This window comes from Leptodactylus fuscus, chromosome 3 (assembly GCF_031893055.1).
Source record: "Leptodactylus fuscus isolate aLepFus1 chromosome 3, aLepFus1.hap2, whole genome shotgun sequence".
Classification (NCBI taxonomy): domain Eukaryota; kingdom Metazoa; phylum Chordata; class Amphibia; order Anura; family Leptodactylidae; genus Leptodactylus; species Leptodactylus fuscus.
In genome coordinates this window covers 244,166,020-244,185,044 of record NC_134267.1, presented here as the reverse complement: position 1 = coordinate 244,185,044, position 19,025 = coordinate 244,166,020, and the positions used below count along the sequence as shown (strand labels likewise).

The window sequence follows — 19,025 nt, the reverse complement described above, 5'->3', positions numbered from 1 at the left end:
GTGTGATACTGTGTGCGGAGACGTGTATCTAATTCTCTGGCTTGTGGTACTGTGTGCAGAGGCATGTATCTAATCCTCCAAAGTGTGGTACTGTGTGCACACACACGTATCTAATCCTCCCTTGTGTGGTATTGTGTGAAGAGGCGCGTATCTAATCCTTCGGCGTGTGTAACTATGTGTAGACGCGTGTATCTAATCCTACTGCATGTGGTACTGTGTGCAGACACGTGTATCTAATCCTATGGTGTGTACAACTGTGTGCAGACACGCGTATCTAATCCTCTGGAGTGTGGAACTATGTGTAGACGTGTGTATCTAATCCTACGGCATGTGGTACTCTGTGCAGACGCGTGTATCTAATCCTATGGTGTGTACAAATGTGTGCAGATGCGCGTATCTAATCCTCTGGAGTGTGGAACTGTGTGTAGACGCCTGTATCTAATCCTTCGGCATGTGGAACCGTGTGCAGAAGTGCGTATTTAATCCTCTGGTTTGTGGGACTGTGTGCAGACGCGTGTATCTAATCCTCTGGTGTGTGATACTGTGTGCTGATCTGTGTATCTAATCCTCTGATGCCTGTATCTCAGTTTGGATATCAGTGTTGTATTGTGCATGCGGAGTGACTGTGTGTATTGCAGTCGGAATATGAGTGAAAGTCTTGCAGGTTTGTATTGGCTAAGGGGGGGGGGGGGCACTGTGTTTGGAATGCTGTATCTCAGCAACGGTGCGTCCGAGCGAGTTGGAGTCTCGTCTTAAACCTTCCCGGATACCTGAAGTATCTCTGTACCAAATTTGGTGAAGATCGGTCCAGTCATTTGGTTCGCATTAGAGAACAGACAGACAGACAGACAGACAGACAGAAATTCATTTTTATAATATAGGGAGATATATGTATATACACCCCGTTCACGACCTCACCTCTGTATATATATGTATATATACCCCATCCACAACCTCACCTCTGTATATATGTATATACACCCCATCCGCCACTTTACCATACACTTTACCACTATATATATATATATATATATATATATATATATATATATACTGTATATATATATATATATATATATATATATATATATATATATATATATATTTATATATGTAATCTTAATATACTAGATATCTACGACCGTACTGTAAGCGATAAGCTGGATGTCTGGAGAAGTGGATTCTGTCTGATAACAAATTCTACACCAAAGCTAGGTAGATCTCGCCATCCGCACCAGCAAGCTGATGACTATTACAATATATTCAATAATCAGCATTTATTTTGGTTACAATGTTATGTTCAAGCACAAATATCTACAAATCAGTGACCCCAGACCTGCAATCCTGCACTTCTGGTGATACAATGTATTTCCCTCAATGTCACTCAACAACCAGCCAATTGGGTTTCCTATTATTTAGTCACAATGAATGTTCAACCCGAATCCCCGAAAATCCAACAGACGAGCAGAGTTTGCCAGAGGACTCAGTCCTGACTTATTTCTGCGGTAATCTGATTGCTCCATTTTACCAATTCTCCACCCAGTCGGGGAGATTACTAACATGAATCCCAATTTACAATGTGGACAAGACATTTATAGCAATATAATAGATGAGAACCCACGTCTGATACTTTTACTTATCTGAGTAATCCAACAATAATTAAAGCCAAACCTCCTGGACAATAACTACCCCCCCCCACTTACTATTAGCAGCCCCTGTTATTGTGTTATTCATTAATATTCCAAGAACTGAAGAGATACAATAAGACACAACATGGAGCCGCAAGCTACAATATACACAAAGAGATGGCAACGTCTAATGTGCCCAGAGGTGACTACAGTCATGTAGAAGAGGACGGACTCCCCATGGAGAGATTCATTCTAGGACATATGTGGACACATCATTATCTCATCTTCATTCATACAGTAGAAGAGATAAAGGAGATGGAAGGAAATCACCAACAACCCGACTGCAGCCATTTATTATAGGAGAGATCTACAGAAGGAAATGTCAGCAGTGTCAGCTTTTCCCGTCGCTGCTCACATGACTCTGAAGTCTAACCAGGTGATCACATATGGATGAAGAGGAGACGTTACTACAAGTCTATGTCACATACATTCCTGCCCACACTCACAGGGTATTGGTTTGCTCTAGAAACAGGACATGTTGTACCCTGACTTGGAGTAAAGTATCCTCCTCATCCATCCATACGTGGTCTTCTGGTGCTACTTTGGATGGACAAGAAGTTCCTGTTGAGAATACACCTGCTGGTCTGCATTACCGAAACCCCTTTATCTACACATAGACATCAATATGGCTTCTCTCCTGTGTGACTTCTCTGGTGTCTTTTAAGATTTGATTTGTGAGTAAAACATTTCCCACATTCTGCACATGAATATGGCTTCTCTCCTGTGTGAATTCTCTGATGATCATCAAGACTTGATTTAACTGTAAAACATTTCCCACATTCGGCACATGAATATGGCTTCTCTCCTGAGTGAATTCTCAAATGTTTATCAAGACTTGATCTAAATGAAAAACACTTCCCACATTTTGCACATGAATATGGCTTCTCTCCTGTGTGAATTCTCTGATGATTATCAAGACTTGATTTAAATGTAAAACATTTCCCACATTCTGAACATGAATATGGCTTCTCTCCTGTGTGACTTCTCTGATGTGTTTCAAGACTTGATTTAATTGTAAAACATTTCCCACATTCTGCACATGAATATGGCTTCTCTCCTGTGTGAATTCTCTGATGATTATCAAGCCTTGATTTAATTGTAAAACATTTCCCACATTCTGCACATGAATATGGCTTCTCTCCTGTGTGAATTCTCTGATGATTATCAAGCCTTGATTTAATTGTAAAACATTTCCCACATTCTGCACATGAATATGGCTTCTCTCCTGTGTGAATTCTCTGATGATTATCAAGCCTTGATTTAATTGTAAAACATTTCCCACATTCTGCACATGAATATGGCTTCTCTCCTGTGTGAATTCTCTGATGATCATCAAGCCTTGATTTAATTGTAAAACATTTCCCACATTCTGCACATGAATATGGCTTCTCTCCTGTGTGAATTCTCTGATGATTATCAAGCCTTGATTTAAATGTAAAACATTTCCCACATTCTGCACATGAATATGGCTTCTCTCCTGTGTGAATTCTCTGATGATTATCAAGATTTGATTTATGATTAAAACATTTCCCACATTCTGCACATGAATATGGCTTCTCTCCTGTGTGAATTCTCTGATGATCATCAAGCCTTGATTTAATTGTAAAACATTTCCCACATTCTGCACATGAATATGGCTTCTCTCCTGTGTGAATTCTCTGATGATTATCAAGCTTTGATTTAATTGTAAAACATTTCCCACATTCTGCACATGGATATGGCTTCTCTCCTGTGTGAATTCTCTGATGATTATCAAGATTTGATTTCTGAGTAAAACATTTCCCACATTCTGCACATGAATATGGCTTCTCTCCTGTGTGAATTCTCTGATGATTATCAAGCCTTGATTTAATTGTAAAACATTTCCCACATTCTGCACATGAATATGGCTTCTCTCCAGTGTGAATTCTCTGATGATCATCAAGCCTTGATTTAATTGTAAAACATTTCCCACATTCTGCACATGAATATGGCTTCTCTCCTGTGTGAATTCTCTGATGATTATCAAGACTTGATTTCTGAGTAAAACATTTCTTACATTCTGCACATGAATATGGCTTCTCTCCTGTGTGAATTTTCTGATGATTATCAAGCCTTGATTTAATTGTAAAACATTTCCCACATTCTGCACATGAATATGGCTTCTCTCCAGTGTGAATTCTCTGATGATCATCAAGCCTTGATTTAATTGTAAAACATTTCCCACATTCTGCACATGAATATGGCTTCTCTCCTGTGTGAATTCTCTGATGATTATCAAGACTTGATTTCTGAGTAAAACATTTCCCACATTCTGCACATGAATATGGCTTCTCTCCTGTGTGAATTCTCTGATGATTATCAAGCCTTGATTTAATTGTAAAACATTTCCCACATTCTGCACATGAATATGGCTTCTCTCCTGTGTGAATTCTCTGATGTTTAACAAGACTTGAGCTGACTGTAAAATATTTCCCACATTTTGAACATGAATATGGCTTCTCTCCTGTGTGAGTTCTCTGATGTTCTTCAAGACTTGATTTAACTGTAAAACATTTCCCACATTTTGAACACGAATATGGCTTCTCTCCTGTGTGAATTCTCAAATGTTTATCAAGACTTGATCTACATGAAAAACACTTCCCACATTCTGCACATGAATATGGCTTCTCTCCTGTGTGACTTCTCTGATGTGTTTCAAGACTTGATTTAATTGTAAAACATTTCCCACATTCTGCACATGAATATGGCTTCTCTCCTGTGTGAATTCTCTGATGTGTTTTAAGACTTGATTTAATTGTAAAACATTTCCCACATTCTGGACATGAATATGGCTTCTCTCCTGTGTGTATTCTCTGGTGTGTATAAAGATATGATCTGCGTGTAAACTCTTTTCCACATTCTCCACACTGATATTTCTTCTCCTCTTTCTTCCTGTTACTTGTGGTCACAATCTGTGATGGGTCAGAAGGTTCCCCATGATTGGGGGGATTATATGATGGATCTGTACTGTGATGTCCTGGATGTACATTAGGGGTAATGAGGTTTTCTCCTGAGGAGCGCTCCATCATATCTTCATCTTCTCCTTTATCACTTACTGATAACATGACGTTTCCCTCAGACATCGCACTGGGATTTTCTGTAGGAGTAAAAATGGATTTAGTGATTTATTTTAAACAACAAAGAAGAGAAATCTATAACCTTCCTATAAGGGACCATTCACACGGCGTGAATGGCCCCTTAGGCTGGAAACACACAAGCAGTATTTGAGGAAGTTTCTTTACCCCAAAGTAAATTCAGCATAAAGAAGTCGGCGACCTTCCTTTCCTGTACAATAAGCAGAGGATTGCAGTTATGTACAGATATTGGGACCGCCCACAGTGGGAGGAGCTATTTCTACAAGAGAGAATCCATAGAGCCTATCCACAAAAGAAACCTGACCAGGGAAGAAATAGGAGCAGTGTGAGGAGGTCACCATGACGTACATACCCATGTGGAGATTTCAGGGGTTTATGGTGATGAGATAGTCCAGAGAACGATAAAAGTGCCCAAGATGGAGGAGAAGATGCAAAGACCACAGACGGAAATAACTCTCCTAGTCCAGATGGTGGATCGCCCGCTCAGGATAAGGAACCGCGCTCAATCCTGTGGCAACAACACATCACATGACACTACACTGCGTGTCAGGGAACTCTACCCCTCTATCAAGTTGGTTTTCGGTCTAGGTGCGGGATCCTAATCAGAAAGAGAAGGATCCAGTTTATACATGAAACAAGAGTATATAAGAATAATGATAAAATTAATACTAGTACTAGATGCTACATAAATTTGCATACATAAAACGGATTATAAAAATACCGCCAATATGTGACAGACTAATGTACAACATTTAGAACTATTACCTGATATTAGATTGTGGAAGTGTCTCCTCGAAAAAAGAGCCTGAGAAAATGAGTCCTGTAATGAATGTCCTGAAATGTCCCATTAAAAGACGTCTCCAAAAAAGGTTCATGGGATCTGGAATGGCCTTCTAATTATTTCTGTATGTATACTGAGTCTGTCTGATGTTAGGGTAACATACGTGCCACTTGTTAGTACACCGGGAAGATGCCGCTCCGAGAAGTTGCCACAGACTGACTGAAGGGGTGTGTGGCGTCATCTCAATAGTAGAGGGCCCACAAGGTGGACTCTGCGCGTGGCTGGAAGCGTGTTGTACTGAAAATGCGGGAGGTGCTACAATTGGAGGTGTCACATCTTACGTGCATGCTCTGTGTTCTTGTATGGAGGAAATCCCTGAGGTGGCCGGACACTGCTGGGATGAGAATTAGTAATGTTCAGAGACTAAGGAGAGCGTGTGCGGTTACACTGTGCATGTCCCAATGTACACGTATGGTACATAAGATGTTATTGCCCTCGTTTTCGAAGAGCGTTTCGGGTTATTATGACTAATCAGGATGTGTCTAGTATATAATATATTGGGACTTCGGGATGTGTCTACATACCTCCCAACTTTTGAAGAACCGAAAGAGGGACAAAATGTGCGGCAAATTTAGCCCCGCCCACTTTTGTGTTGACTCCGCCCACTCGTTAATTTTTCATGTGCCCGCACACAGTATAATCCTCCTACAGTCACCCGTAAATTATATGTCCCCCCTCTATCTCTCCCCCAGTTTCATATACACCCTTCATCTGCCCCCAGTTTCATGTCCCTCTTCCATCTCTGCCCCCAGATTCATGTCCCCAGATTCATGTCCCACATCTCTGCCCTCAGATTCATGTCCCCACATCTCTGCCCTCAGATTCATGTCCCCCATCTCTGCCCCCAGATTCATGTCCCTCCATCTCTGCCCTCAGATTCATGTCCCCACATCTCTGCCCTCAGATTCATGTCCCCCATCTCTGCCCCCAGATTCATGTCCCTCCATCTCTGCCCTCAGATTCATGTCCCCCATCTCTGCCCCCAGATTCATGTCCTCTCCATCTCTGCCCCCAGATTCATGTCCCCCATCTCTGCCCCCAGATTCATGTCCCCCATCTCTGCCCCCAGTTTCATGCTACAAGCCAGGAGCCGGCGGCAGCAGCGAAGCAAAGAGCTGACACAGATCAGCTCCTCGCTTCAGCCGCATGTGTCAGCGAGAGAGAGACGCAGCGGCGAAGCGAGCACGCGAGCAGCTTCAGCCGCATATGTGTCAGGGAGAGAGGCGGGCAGCGGCGAAGCGAGGAGCTGACCTGTGTCAGCTCCTTGCTTCAGCTGCATATGTGTTCAACTCAGATCTGCGTCCTCTGGACGCAGATCTGAGTTGAAATCGGGACATACCTCCCTCCAACCGGGACCGCGGGACATGTCACCCAAATCGTGACTGTCCCGCGGAAATCGGGACGGTTGGGAGGTATGTGTCTAGTATATAATATATTAGGACTGCGGGATGTGTCTAGTATATAATATATTAGGACTGCGGGATGTGACTAGTATATAATATATTAGGACTGCGGGATGTGACTAGTATATAATATATTAGGACTGCGGGATGTGACTAGTATATAATATATTAGGACTGCGGGATGTGACTAGTATATAATATATTAGGACTGCGGGATGTGTCTAGTATATAATATATTAGGACTGCGGGATGTGACTAGTATATAATATATTAGGACTGCGGGATGTGACTAGTATATAATATATTGGGACTGCGGGATGTGACTAGTATATAATATATTAGGACATCGGGATGTGACTAGTATATAATATATTAGGACTTCGGGATGTGACTAGTATATAATATATTAGGACTTCGGGATGTGTCTAGTATATAATATATTAGGACTTCGGGATGTGACTAGTATATAATATATTGGGACTTCGGGATGTGACTAGTATATAATATATAGGGACTTCGGGATGTGACTAGTATATAATATATTAGGACTGCGGGATGTGACTAGTATATAATATATTAGGACTGCGGGATGTGTCTAGTATATAATATATTAGGACTGCGGGATGTGACTAGTATATAATATATTAGGACTGCGGGATGTGACTAGTATATAATATATTAGGACTGCGGGATGTGACTAGTATATAATATATTAGGACTGCGGGATGTGACTAGTATATAATATATTAGGACTGCGGGATGTGACTAGTATATAATATATTAGGACTGCGGGATGTGTCTAGTATATAATATATTAGGACTGCGGGATGTGACTAGTATATAATATATTAGGACTGCGGGATGTGACTAGTATATAATATATTGGGACTGCGGGATGTGACTAGTATATAATATATTAGGACATCGGGATGTGACTAGTATATAATATATTAGGACTTCGGGATGTGACTAGTATATAATATATTAGGACTTCGGGATGTGTCTAGTATATAATATATTAGGACTTCGGGATGTGACTAGTATATAATATATTGGGACTTCGGGATGTGACTAGTATATAATATATAGGGACTTCGGGATGTGACTAGTATATAATATATTAGGACTTCGGGATGTGACTAGTATATAATATATTAGGACTGCGGGATGTGACTAGTATATAATATATTAGGACTTCGGGATGTGACTAGTATATAATATATTAGGACTGCGGGATGTGACTAGTATATAATACTAGCTGGTACCCGCGACTTGGTCTGCGGTGATTGTAGCAGTGGGTATATACAGGAGTGGGTAAGGTTTTCGTACTGTGTATAAGGTCTGGGATATGAAATGTAACTTTGTGTCTTGTTTTTGCTGTAATTCAGAGAATCCGTGAGACTTTTGTGTTGCAGTTACTTTGTATTAGAGCTGCTATATATACGGTGTTGTGAGAAACTTTACATAGTGACTTTGGGACAGAAGTATTTGAAGTTAACCCTTTCCCGCCGATGGCATTTTTTGATTTTCGTTTTTGACTCCCCTCCTTCTAAACCCCATAACTTTTTTATTTCTCTGCTCCCAGAGCCATATGAGGTCTTAATTTTTCCTGGGACAAATTTTTCTTCATGATGCCACCATTAGTTATTCTATATAATGTACTGGGAAGCAGGGAAAAAATTCAGAATGGGGTGGATTTGAAGAAAAAATGCATTTTTGCGACTTTCTTACGGGCTTTGGTTTTACGGCGTTCACTGTGCAACCAAAATGACCTGTCCCCTGTATTCTGTGCTTCGTTACGATGCCGGGGATACCAAATTTATATGGTTTTATTTACATTTTGACCGCTTAAAAAAAATCCAAAACTGTGTTAAAAAATTATTTTTTGAAAAGTCGCCATATTCCGACAGCCGTAACTTTTTTATACGTGCGTGTACGGGGATGTATAGGGCGTCTTTTTTTGCGGGACCGGGTGTACTTTGTAGTTCTACCACTTTAGGAAAATGTTATTGCTTTGATCATTTTTTATTCAAATTTTTATCAGAATCAAAACAGTGAAAAAATGGCGGTTTGGCACTTTTGACCATTTTTCCCACTACGGCGTTTACCGAACAGGAAAAATATTTGTATAGCTTTGTAGAGCGGGCGATTTCGGACATGGGATACCTAACATGTATGTGTTTCACAGTTTTTAACTACTTTTATATGTGTTCTAGGGAAAGGGGGGTGATTTGAATTTTTAATCCTTTTTATTTATTGTTTTATATTTTTTTTTACTTTTTTTAAACTTTTTTTTTTGCATTTATTAGAGCGCCTAGGGGTATTGACATGGGTGGGCGGTGTCGCGGATTGTCAGAGCGGTGGGGGTCGGCAAACATGGCTGCTCCGGAGCGTTAAAGAGCGCCTCCTGGAGTATCGGTAAGGTGAAGGGCAAAGTGGTAAAGTATATGTATATGTGATTTTGTGGGGTTAGGGGCGAGGCTGCAGAGGGCAATAGGAATTTTGGGGCTTGCTATGGTCCAAAGTGTGTGAGATTGCAGAGATGGTGGTGTGAGTTTGGGTTTTGTGGGGGTCCTGGCACAAACGTATGTGCGCTATTGTGACGAAAAGTAGCCTATTGTTTAATCGGGTGTATTAACTATGTTTGTGGAAAATTTCAGCCAAATCGGTGGAACGGTTTTTCCGTGATTGAGGAACAAACATCCGAACACACAAACACACAAATCCACAAACTCACAAACTTTCACATTTATAATATTAATAGGATATAGGGACTTCGGGATGTGACTAGTCTCTCTATATTATAAAAATGAATTTCTGTCTGTTCTCTAATGCAAACCAAATGACTGGACCGATCTTCACCAAATTTGGTACAGAGATACTTCAGGTATCCGGGAAGGTTTAAGACGAGACTCCAACTCGGTCGGACGTACCATTGCTGAGATACAGCATTCCAAACACAATGCCCCCCCCTTAGCCAATACAAACCTGCAAGTCTTTCACTCATATTCTAACTGCAATACACACGGTCACGCCACATACACAACCCAACACTGATATCCAAACTGAGATACAGGCATCAGAGGATTAGATACACAGATCAGCACACAGTATCACACGCCAGAGGATTAGATACACGCGTCTGCACACAGTCCCACATACCAGAGGATTAAATATGCGCTTCTGCACACAGTTCCACATGCTGAAGGATTAGATACACGTGTCTGCACAAAGTACCACACGCTGGGGGATTGGATACATGCATCTGCACACAGTACAACATGCCAAAGGATTGGATACACGCATCTGCACACAGTTACACACACCAGAGCATAAGATATGCACATCTGCACACAGTACCACATGCCGTAGGATTAGATATGTGCATCTACACACAGTTCCACATGCCGTAGGATTAGATACGCGCCTCTTCACACAATACCACACAGGGGAGGATTAGATACGTGTGTCTGCACACAGTACCACACTTTGGAGGATTAGATACATGCCTCTGCACACAGTACCACAAGCCAGAGAATTAGATGCACGTCTCAGCACACAGTACCATACAGGGGAAGATTAGATACGCGCATCTGCACACAGTACCACATGCCAGAGGATTAGATACGCACATCTGCACACAGTACCACACGCCAGAGGATTAGATACACGCATTTGCACACAGTACCACATGCCATAGGATTAGATACATGCATCTACACACAGTTCCACACGCCGTAGGATTAGATACGCACCTCTTCACACAATTCCACACAGGGGAGGATTAGATACGTGTGTCTGCATACAGTACCACACTTTGGAGGATTAGATACATGCCTCTGCACACAGTACCACAAGCCAGAGAATTAGATACGCGTCTAAGCACACAGTACCACACAGGGGAGAATTAGATACGCGCATCTGCACACAGTACCACACGCCAGAGGATTAGATTAGCGCGTCTTCACACAGTACCACATGGCGTAGGATTAGATGGGCGCATCTGCACACAGTGATACATGCTGTAGAATTAGATACGCGCGTCTACACACAGTTCCACACGCCGCAGGATTAGATACGTGCCTCTTCGCACAATACCACACAGGGGAGGATTAGATACGCGTGTTTGCATACAGTACCACACTTTGGAGGATTAGATACATGCCTCTGCACACAGTACCACAAGCCAGAGAATTAGATACGCGTCTAAGCACACAGTACCCCACGGGGAGGATTAGATACGTGCGTCTGCACACAGTACCACATACCACAGGATTAGATACGTGCCTCTTCACACAATACCACACAGAGGAGGATTAAATACATGTGTCTGCACACAGTACCATACTTTGGAGGATTAGATACATGTCTCTGCACACAGTACCACAATCCAGAGAATTAGATACATGTCTCAGCACACAGTACCACATGCCAGAGGATTAGATACGCGCATCTGCACACAGTACCACATGCCGTAGGATTAGATACGCGTGTCTACACACAGTTCCACACGCCGTAGGATTAGATATGCGCCTCTTCACAGAATACCACACAGGGGAGGATTAGATACGTGTCTGAACACAGTACCACACTTTGGAGGATTAGATACATGCCTCTGCACACAGTACCACAAGCCAGAGAATTAGATACGCGTCTCAGCACAAAGTACCACACGCCAGAGGATTAGATACGCGCATCTGCACACAGTACCACATGCCGTAGGATTAGATACGCGCGTCTACACACAGTTCCACACGCTGTAGGATTAGATACGTGCCTCATCACACAATACCACATGGGAGGATTAGATACGCGCATCTGCACACAGTTCCACACACCAGAGGATTAGATAAGCATGTCTGCACACAGTACCACATGCCGTAGGATTAGAAACGTGCGTCTGCTTACAGTTCTACATGCCAGGCGATTAGATACGCACATCTTCACACAGTTGTACACGCCATAGGATTAGATACACGCATCTGCATACAGTACCACATGCTGTAGGATTAGATACGCGCGTCTACACACAGTTCCACATGCCGTAGGATTAGATACGCGCCTCTTCACACCATACCACACAGGGGAGGATTAGATACACACATCTGCACACAGTACCACACGCTGGAGGATTAGATATGTGCATCTGCACACAGTACCACACCAACAAGGATTAGATACTTGCGTCTAAACACAGTACTACACGGGGAAGGATTAGATACAGCTTTACTCAAGGTATAGATAACAACTGATCACAGGTTTTTCACTGATATCCAAAATGAGATACACATAATCACATGACGCTTATGGACATACACACAAACCACATACAAAATACACCAGTGCAAAACTGGACAATTCTTATGGGGTCACTACACAAACATAACATGTAATATACCCGTGCGAAGCCGGGTCCTCCCTCTAGTATATAATATATTAGGACTTCGGGATGTGACTAGTATATAATATATTGGGACTTTGGGATGTGACTAGTATATAATATATTGGGACTTCGGGATGTGACTAGTATATAATATATTAGGACTTCGGGATGTGACTAGTATATAATATATAGGGACTTCGGGATGTGACTAGTATATAATATATTAGGACTTTGGGATGTGACTAGTATATAATATATTGGGACTTCGGGATGTGACTAGTATATAATATATTAGGACTTCGGGAGGGGGCTAGTATATAGTATATTGGGACATCGGGATGTGACTAGTATATAATATATTAGGACTTCGGGATGTGACTAGTATATAATATATAGGGACTTCGGGATGTGACTAGTATATAATATATTGGGACTTCGGGATGTGACTAGTATATAATATATTGGGACTTCGGGATGTGACTAGTATATAATATATTAGGACTTTGGGATGTGACTAGTATATAATATATATTCGGACTTCGGGATGTGACTAGTATATAATATATTAGGACTTCGGGATGTGACTAGTATATAATAGAGATGAGCGAACACTAAAATGTTCGAGGTTCGAAATTCGATTCGAACAGCCGCTCACTGTTCGTGTGTTCGAATGGGTTTCGAACCCCATTATAGTCTATGGGGAACATAAACTCGTTAAGGGGGAAACCCAAATTCGTGTCTGGAGGGTCACCAAGTCCACTATGACACCCCAGGAAATGATACCAACACCCTGGAATGACACTGGGACAGCAGGGGAAGCATGTCTGGGGGCATAAAAGTCACTTTATTTCATGGAAATCCCTGTCAGTTTGCGATTTTCGCAAGCTAACTTTTCCCCATAGAAATGCATTGGCCAGTGCTGATTGGCCAGAGTACGGAACTCGACCAATCAGCGCTGGCTCTGCTGGAGGAGGCGGAGTCTAAGATCGCTCCACACCAGTCTCCATTCAGGTCCGACCTTAGACTCCGCCTCCTCCGGCAGAGCCAGCGCTGATTGGCCGAAGGCTGGCCAATGCATTCCTATGCGAATGCAGAGACTTAGCAGTGCTGAGTCAGTTTTGCTCAACTACACATCTGATGCACACTCGGCACTGCTACATCAGATGTAGCAATCTGATGTAGCAGAGCCGAGGGTGCACTAGAACCCCTGTGCAATCTCAGTTCACGCTAATAGAATGCATTGGCCAGCGCTGATTGGCCAGAGTACGGAACTCGACCAATCAGCGCTGGCTCTGCTGGAGGAGGCGGAGTCTAAGATCGCTCCACACCAGTCTCCATTCAGGTCCGACCTTAGACTCCGCCTCCTCCAGCAGAGCCAGCGCTGATTGGCCGAATTCCGTACTCTGGCCAATCAGCGCTGGCCAATGCATTCTATTAGCTTGATGAAGCAGAGTGTGCACAAGGGTTCAAGCGCACCCTCGGCTCTGATGTAGCAGAGCCGAGGGTGCGCTTGAACCCTTGTGCAGCCTCGGCTCTGCTACATCAGAGCCGAGGGTGCGCTTGAACCCTTGTGCACACTCTGCTTCATCAAGCTAATAGAATGCATTGGCCAGCACTGATTGGCCAGAGTACGGAATTCGGCCAATCAGCGCTGGCCAATGCATCCCTATGGGAAAAAGTTTATCTCACAAAAATCACAATTACACACCCGATAGAGCCCCAAAAAGTTATTTTTAATAACATTCCCCCCTAAATAAAGGTTATCCCTAGCTATCCCTGCCTGTACAGCTATCCCTGTCTCATAGTCACAAAGTTCACATTCTCATATGACCCGGATTTGAAATCCACTATTCGTCTAAAATGGAGGTCACCTGATTTCGGCAGCCAATGACTTTTTCCAATTTTTTTCAATGCCCCCGGTGTCGTAGTTCCTGTCCCACCTCCCCTGCGCTGTTATTGGTGCAAAAAAGGCGCCAGGGAAGGTGGGAGGGGAATCGAATTTTGGCGCACTTTACCACGCGGTGTTCGATTCGATTCGAACATGGCGAACACCCTGATATCCGATCGAACATGTGTTCGATAGAACACTGTTCGCTCATCTCTAGTATATAATATATTAGGACTTCGGGATGTGACTAGTATATAATATATTAGGACTTCGGGATGTGACTAGTATATAATATATTAGGACTTCGGGATGTGACTAGTATATAATATATTAGGACTTCGGGATGTGACGTATTTTAACAGCAGTCATGAAACAGGATATGAAGTAGTAATATGTAACAGCAACTAAATATATTTAACAAAAATACAGCAATTAAAAACTAAATATTTATTTGCTATCATTTTTTTCCATCTTCTTTAGTGTTTTGTCCTGACACCTCTTTGTGCTAACAATTGTTGGTATATCAGGCTGAAATGACAACGCAGGGCCTACAAAGATGACAAGTGGTGATCAGTCAGCCGTGTTCTCTGAGAAGATTTTGTTAGTTTCATAAAAGAAAATAACTGTTCGCAAACATAAGTTGAACCAAACATTGCCATAATCTTTGTAGCAAACTTTTTAAAGTTCTTAAACTTTTGAGGAAGGTATGAAAAGAAACCCCATCTCTGCCCCCAGATTCATGTCCCTCCATCTCTGCCCCCAGATTCATGTCCCCACATCTCTGCCCCCAGATTCATGTCCCCACATCTCTGCCCCCAGATTCATGTCCCCCCTCCATCTCTGCCCCCAGATTCATGTCCCCACATCTCTGCCCCCAGATTCATGTCCCTCCATCTCTGCCCCCAGATTCATGTCCCCACATCTCTGCCCCCAGATTCATGTCCCCACATCTCTGCCCCCAGATTCATGTCCCCCCTCCATCTCTGCCCCCAGATTCATGTCCCCACATCTCTGCCCCCAGATTCATGTCCCCACATCTCTGCCCCCAGATTCATGTCCCCTCCATCTCTGCCCCCAGATTCATGTCCCTCCATCTCTGCCCCCAGATTCATGTCCTCTCCATCTCTGCCCCCAGATTCTTGTCCCCCATCTCTGCCCCCAGATTCTTGTCCCCCATCTCTGCCCCCAGATTCATGTCCCTCCATCTCTGCCCCCAGATTCTTGTCCCCATCTCTGCCCCCAGATTCATGTCCCTCCATCTCTGCCCCCAGATTCATGTCCCCTCCATCTCTGCCCCCAGATTCTTGTCCCCCATCTCTGCCCCAGATTCATGTCCTCTCCATCTCTGCCCCCAGATTCATGTCCCCCATCTCTGCCCCCAGATTCATGTCCCCTCCATCTCTGCCCCCAGATTCATGTCCCCTCCATCTCTGCCCCCAGATTCATGTCCCCTCCATCTCTGCCCCCAGATTCTTGTCCCCCATCTCTGCCCCCAGATTCATGTCCCCACATCTCTGCCCCCAGATTCATGTCCCCTCCATCTCTGCCCCCAGATTCATGTCCCCTCCATCTCTGCCCCCAGATTCATGTCCCTCCATCTCTGCCCCCAGATTCATGTCCCCCATCTCTGCCCCCAGATTCATGCCCCCCCATCTCTGCCCCCAGATTCATGTCCCTCCATCTCTGCCCCCAGATTCATGTCCCCTCCATCTCTGCCCCCAGATTCATGTCCCCTCCATCTCTGCCCCCAGATTCATGTCCCCTCCATCTCTGCCCCCAGATTCATGTCCCCTCCATCTCTGCCCCCAGATTCATGTCCTCTCCATCTCTGCCCCCAGATTCATGTCCCCCATCTCTGCCCCCAGTGTCATGCCGTCCCCTCCTTCATCTGCCCCCAGTTTCACGTTCCACCTCTATGTGTACACACATTAAACTTACCTTCTCCGCCACTCTCTCGCTAACAGTTGTAGACGCGATGTGACGTCATCACATCGCGTCTACACAGCGAGTAGATGCGGCTAAAGCAAGGAGCTGTCACAGCTCAGCTCCTTGCTTTAGCCACATCTACATCTGCGGCCCGCACAAAAGTCTCAAACTTTGTCTCTAAAGTTTAGAGACAAAGTTTGCCCGTGGGCCGCATGTTTGACATGCCTGTCCATAAGCGTCATGTGATTATGTGTATCCCTGTGATCAGTTGTTATGGATACCTGGAGAAAAGCTGTATCTAATCCTTCCCCGTGTAGTACTGTGTTTAGATGCAAGTGTCTAATCCTCGTTGGTGTGGTACTGTGTGCAGATGCACATATCTAATCCTCCAGCATGTGGTACTGTGTGCAGATGCACATACAGTATCTGATCCTCCGGTGTTTGGTACTGTGTGCAGATGCGTGTATCTAATCCTCCCCCGTGTGGTATTGTGTGAAGAGGCGCATATCTAATCCTCCAGTAAGTGAAACTGTGTGCAGATGTGCATATCTAATCTTACGGCATGTGGTACTGTGTGCAGACACGCGTATCTAATCCTCTGGTGTGTGAAACTATGTGCAGATGCGCGTATCTAATACTACGGTATGTGTTGCTGTCTGAAGACATGCGTATCTAATCCTGTGGCGGTGGTACTATGTGAAGACATGCGTATCTAATCGTCCAGCGTGTTGAACTGTGTGCAGATGTGCGTATCTAATTCTCCCCCGTGTGGTACTATGTGCAGACACACGTATATAATCCTTCAGCATGTGGTATTGTGTGCAGACGCACATATCTAACCCTCGGTTGTGTGGTACTGTGTGCAGTCGGGCACATCTAATCCTGTGGTGTGTGATACTGTGTGCTGAGCTGTGTATCTAATCCTCTGATGCGTGTATCTCAGTTTGGATATCAGTGTTGTATTGTGCATGTGGAGTGACCATGTGTATTGCAGTTTGAATATGAGTGAAAGACTTGCAGGTTTGTATTGGCTAATGGGGGAGTCAGGGTGTTTGGAATGCTGTATCTCAGCAACGGTACGTTCGAGCGAGTTGGAGTCTCGTCTTAAACCTTCCCGGATACCTGAAGTATCTCTGTACCAAATTTGGTGAAGATCGGTCCAGTCGTTTGGTCGCGCATAGAGAACAAACAGACAGACAGACAGAAACTCATTTTTATAATATAGAGAGATAGATACGTTTGTAGTTGGTTTGTGTCACCTTCTGTTCCATTCAATATGTACTACACTATATGCACACCACTATATATACCATACTATACACACCACTATATACACCACTATTTCTACTATACTATATACTTTATATATGGCCGTTCCATCCTGACGTTGCCAAAGCAGTGTGGTGGACTGGGCATTCCTGGACTCTCCTCTCCGCACGTATTGTACATCCTCTTTGTGCCATATGCTCATCGCTGCCAGGGCCTGTATCCCGCCAATGTGGAAGTCACCCAAACCCCCCTCCCTTCGTCACTGGCTCCATAAGGTGGAGGATATCAGGGCTATGGAGGACCTCACCGCCGCTCTTCGTGATGTGCACGCAGCCTACATGGCCGCTTGGATGCCTTGGCTTCTTTTCCAGGGTACTGAGACGTACAGGGACTTGGTTGGCTGAGGTTCCATGGCTAGTGGTGGGTTGCCTGTGGTTGCCTCCCCCCCCCCCCCCTTTTTTTTCCTCTCTCTTCTGCTCCCCTCTCTCGTTCTGTGCCTGACTTACCTTTTTTTGCCGTGTTCAGTTCTGATTCTGATCTTTCAGCTTTATTCCGTCTGTACGGGCGCATACTTGTTACTGATATGGGCGTGTACCTGTTACTGATATGGGCGTGTACCTGTTACTGATACGGGCGTCTACCTGTTACTGATACGGGCGTCTACCTGTTACTGATACGGGCGTCTACCTGTTACTGATACGGGCGTCTACCTGTTACTGATACGGGCGTATACCTGTTACTGATACGGGCGTCTACCTGTTACTGATACGGGCGTCTACCTGTTACTGATACGGGTGTATACCTGTTACTTATACGGGCGACTACCTGTTACTTATACGGGCGACTACCTGTTACTGATATGGGCGACTACCTGTTACTGATATGAGCGTATACCTGTTACTTATATGGGCGACTACCTGTTACTGATATGAGCGTATACCTGTTACTTATATGGGCGTATACCTGTTACTGATACGGGCGTATACCTGTTACTTATATGGGCGTCTATCTGTTACTGATATAGGCGTATACCTGTTACTGATATAGGCGTATACCTGTTACTTATATGGGCGACTACCTGTTACTGATATGAGCGTATACCTGTTACTTATATGGGCGACTACCTGTTACTGAAATGGGCGTATACCTGTTTCTAATATGGGCGTATACCTGTTACTTATATGGGCGTCTACCTGTTACTGATACGGGCGTATACCTGTTACTTATATGGGCGACTACCTGTTACTGATATGAGTGTATACCTGTTACTGATATGAGCGTATACCTGTTACTTATATGGGCGTCTACCTGTTACTGATATGGGCGTATACCTGTTTCTGATATGGGCGTATACCTGTTACTGATATGGGCGTATACCTGGTACTGATATGGGCGTATACCTGTTACTGATATGGGCGTATACCTGTTACTGATATGGGGTGTCACGGAGCAAAGGTATACGTCTTCCTCCGGATGGTCTTTTGAATCAACAGGGACGCAAGAGGTCGGGA

The 19,025-nt window shown here is 43.9% G+C and overlaps 2 protein-coding genes across 2 annotated transcripts in view; both read right to left on the bottom strand.

The window, feature by feature from the left end:
- The window catches only part of LOC142198416 (uncharacterized), a 357,171-nt gene that overhangs the window by 254,063 nt on the left and 84,083 nt on the right, over window positions 1–19,025 (bottom strand). The gene's annotated exons all lie outside the window — the stretch shown is intronic.
- Window positions 1,859–19,025, bottom strand: part of LOC142198401 (uncharacterized) — a 41,591-nt gene continuing 24,424 nt past the window's right edge. Inside the window, exons 2-3 of the mRNA XM_075269430.1 lie at window positions 5,157–5,402; window positions 1,859–4,806 (exon numbers count right to left, since the gene is read on the bottom strand). Of these exons, the coding sequence (XP_075125531.1) occupies window positions 2,309–4,806; window positions 5,157–5,160 (2,502 nt within the window). The 5' untranslated portion in view covers window positions 5,161–5,402 and the 3' untranslated portion in view covers window positions 1,859–2,308. The remainder of the gene's footprint in view (window positions 4,807–5,156; window positions 5,403–19,025) is intronic.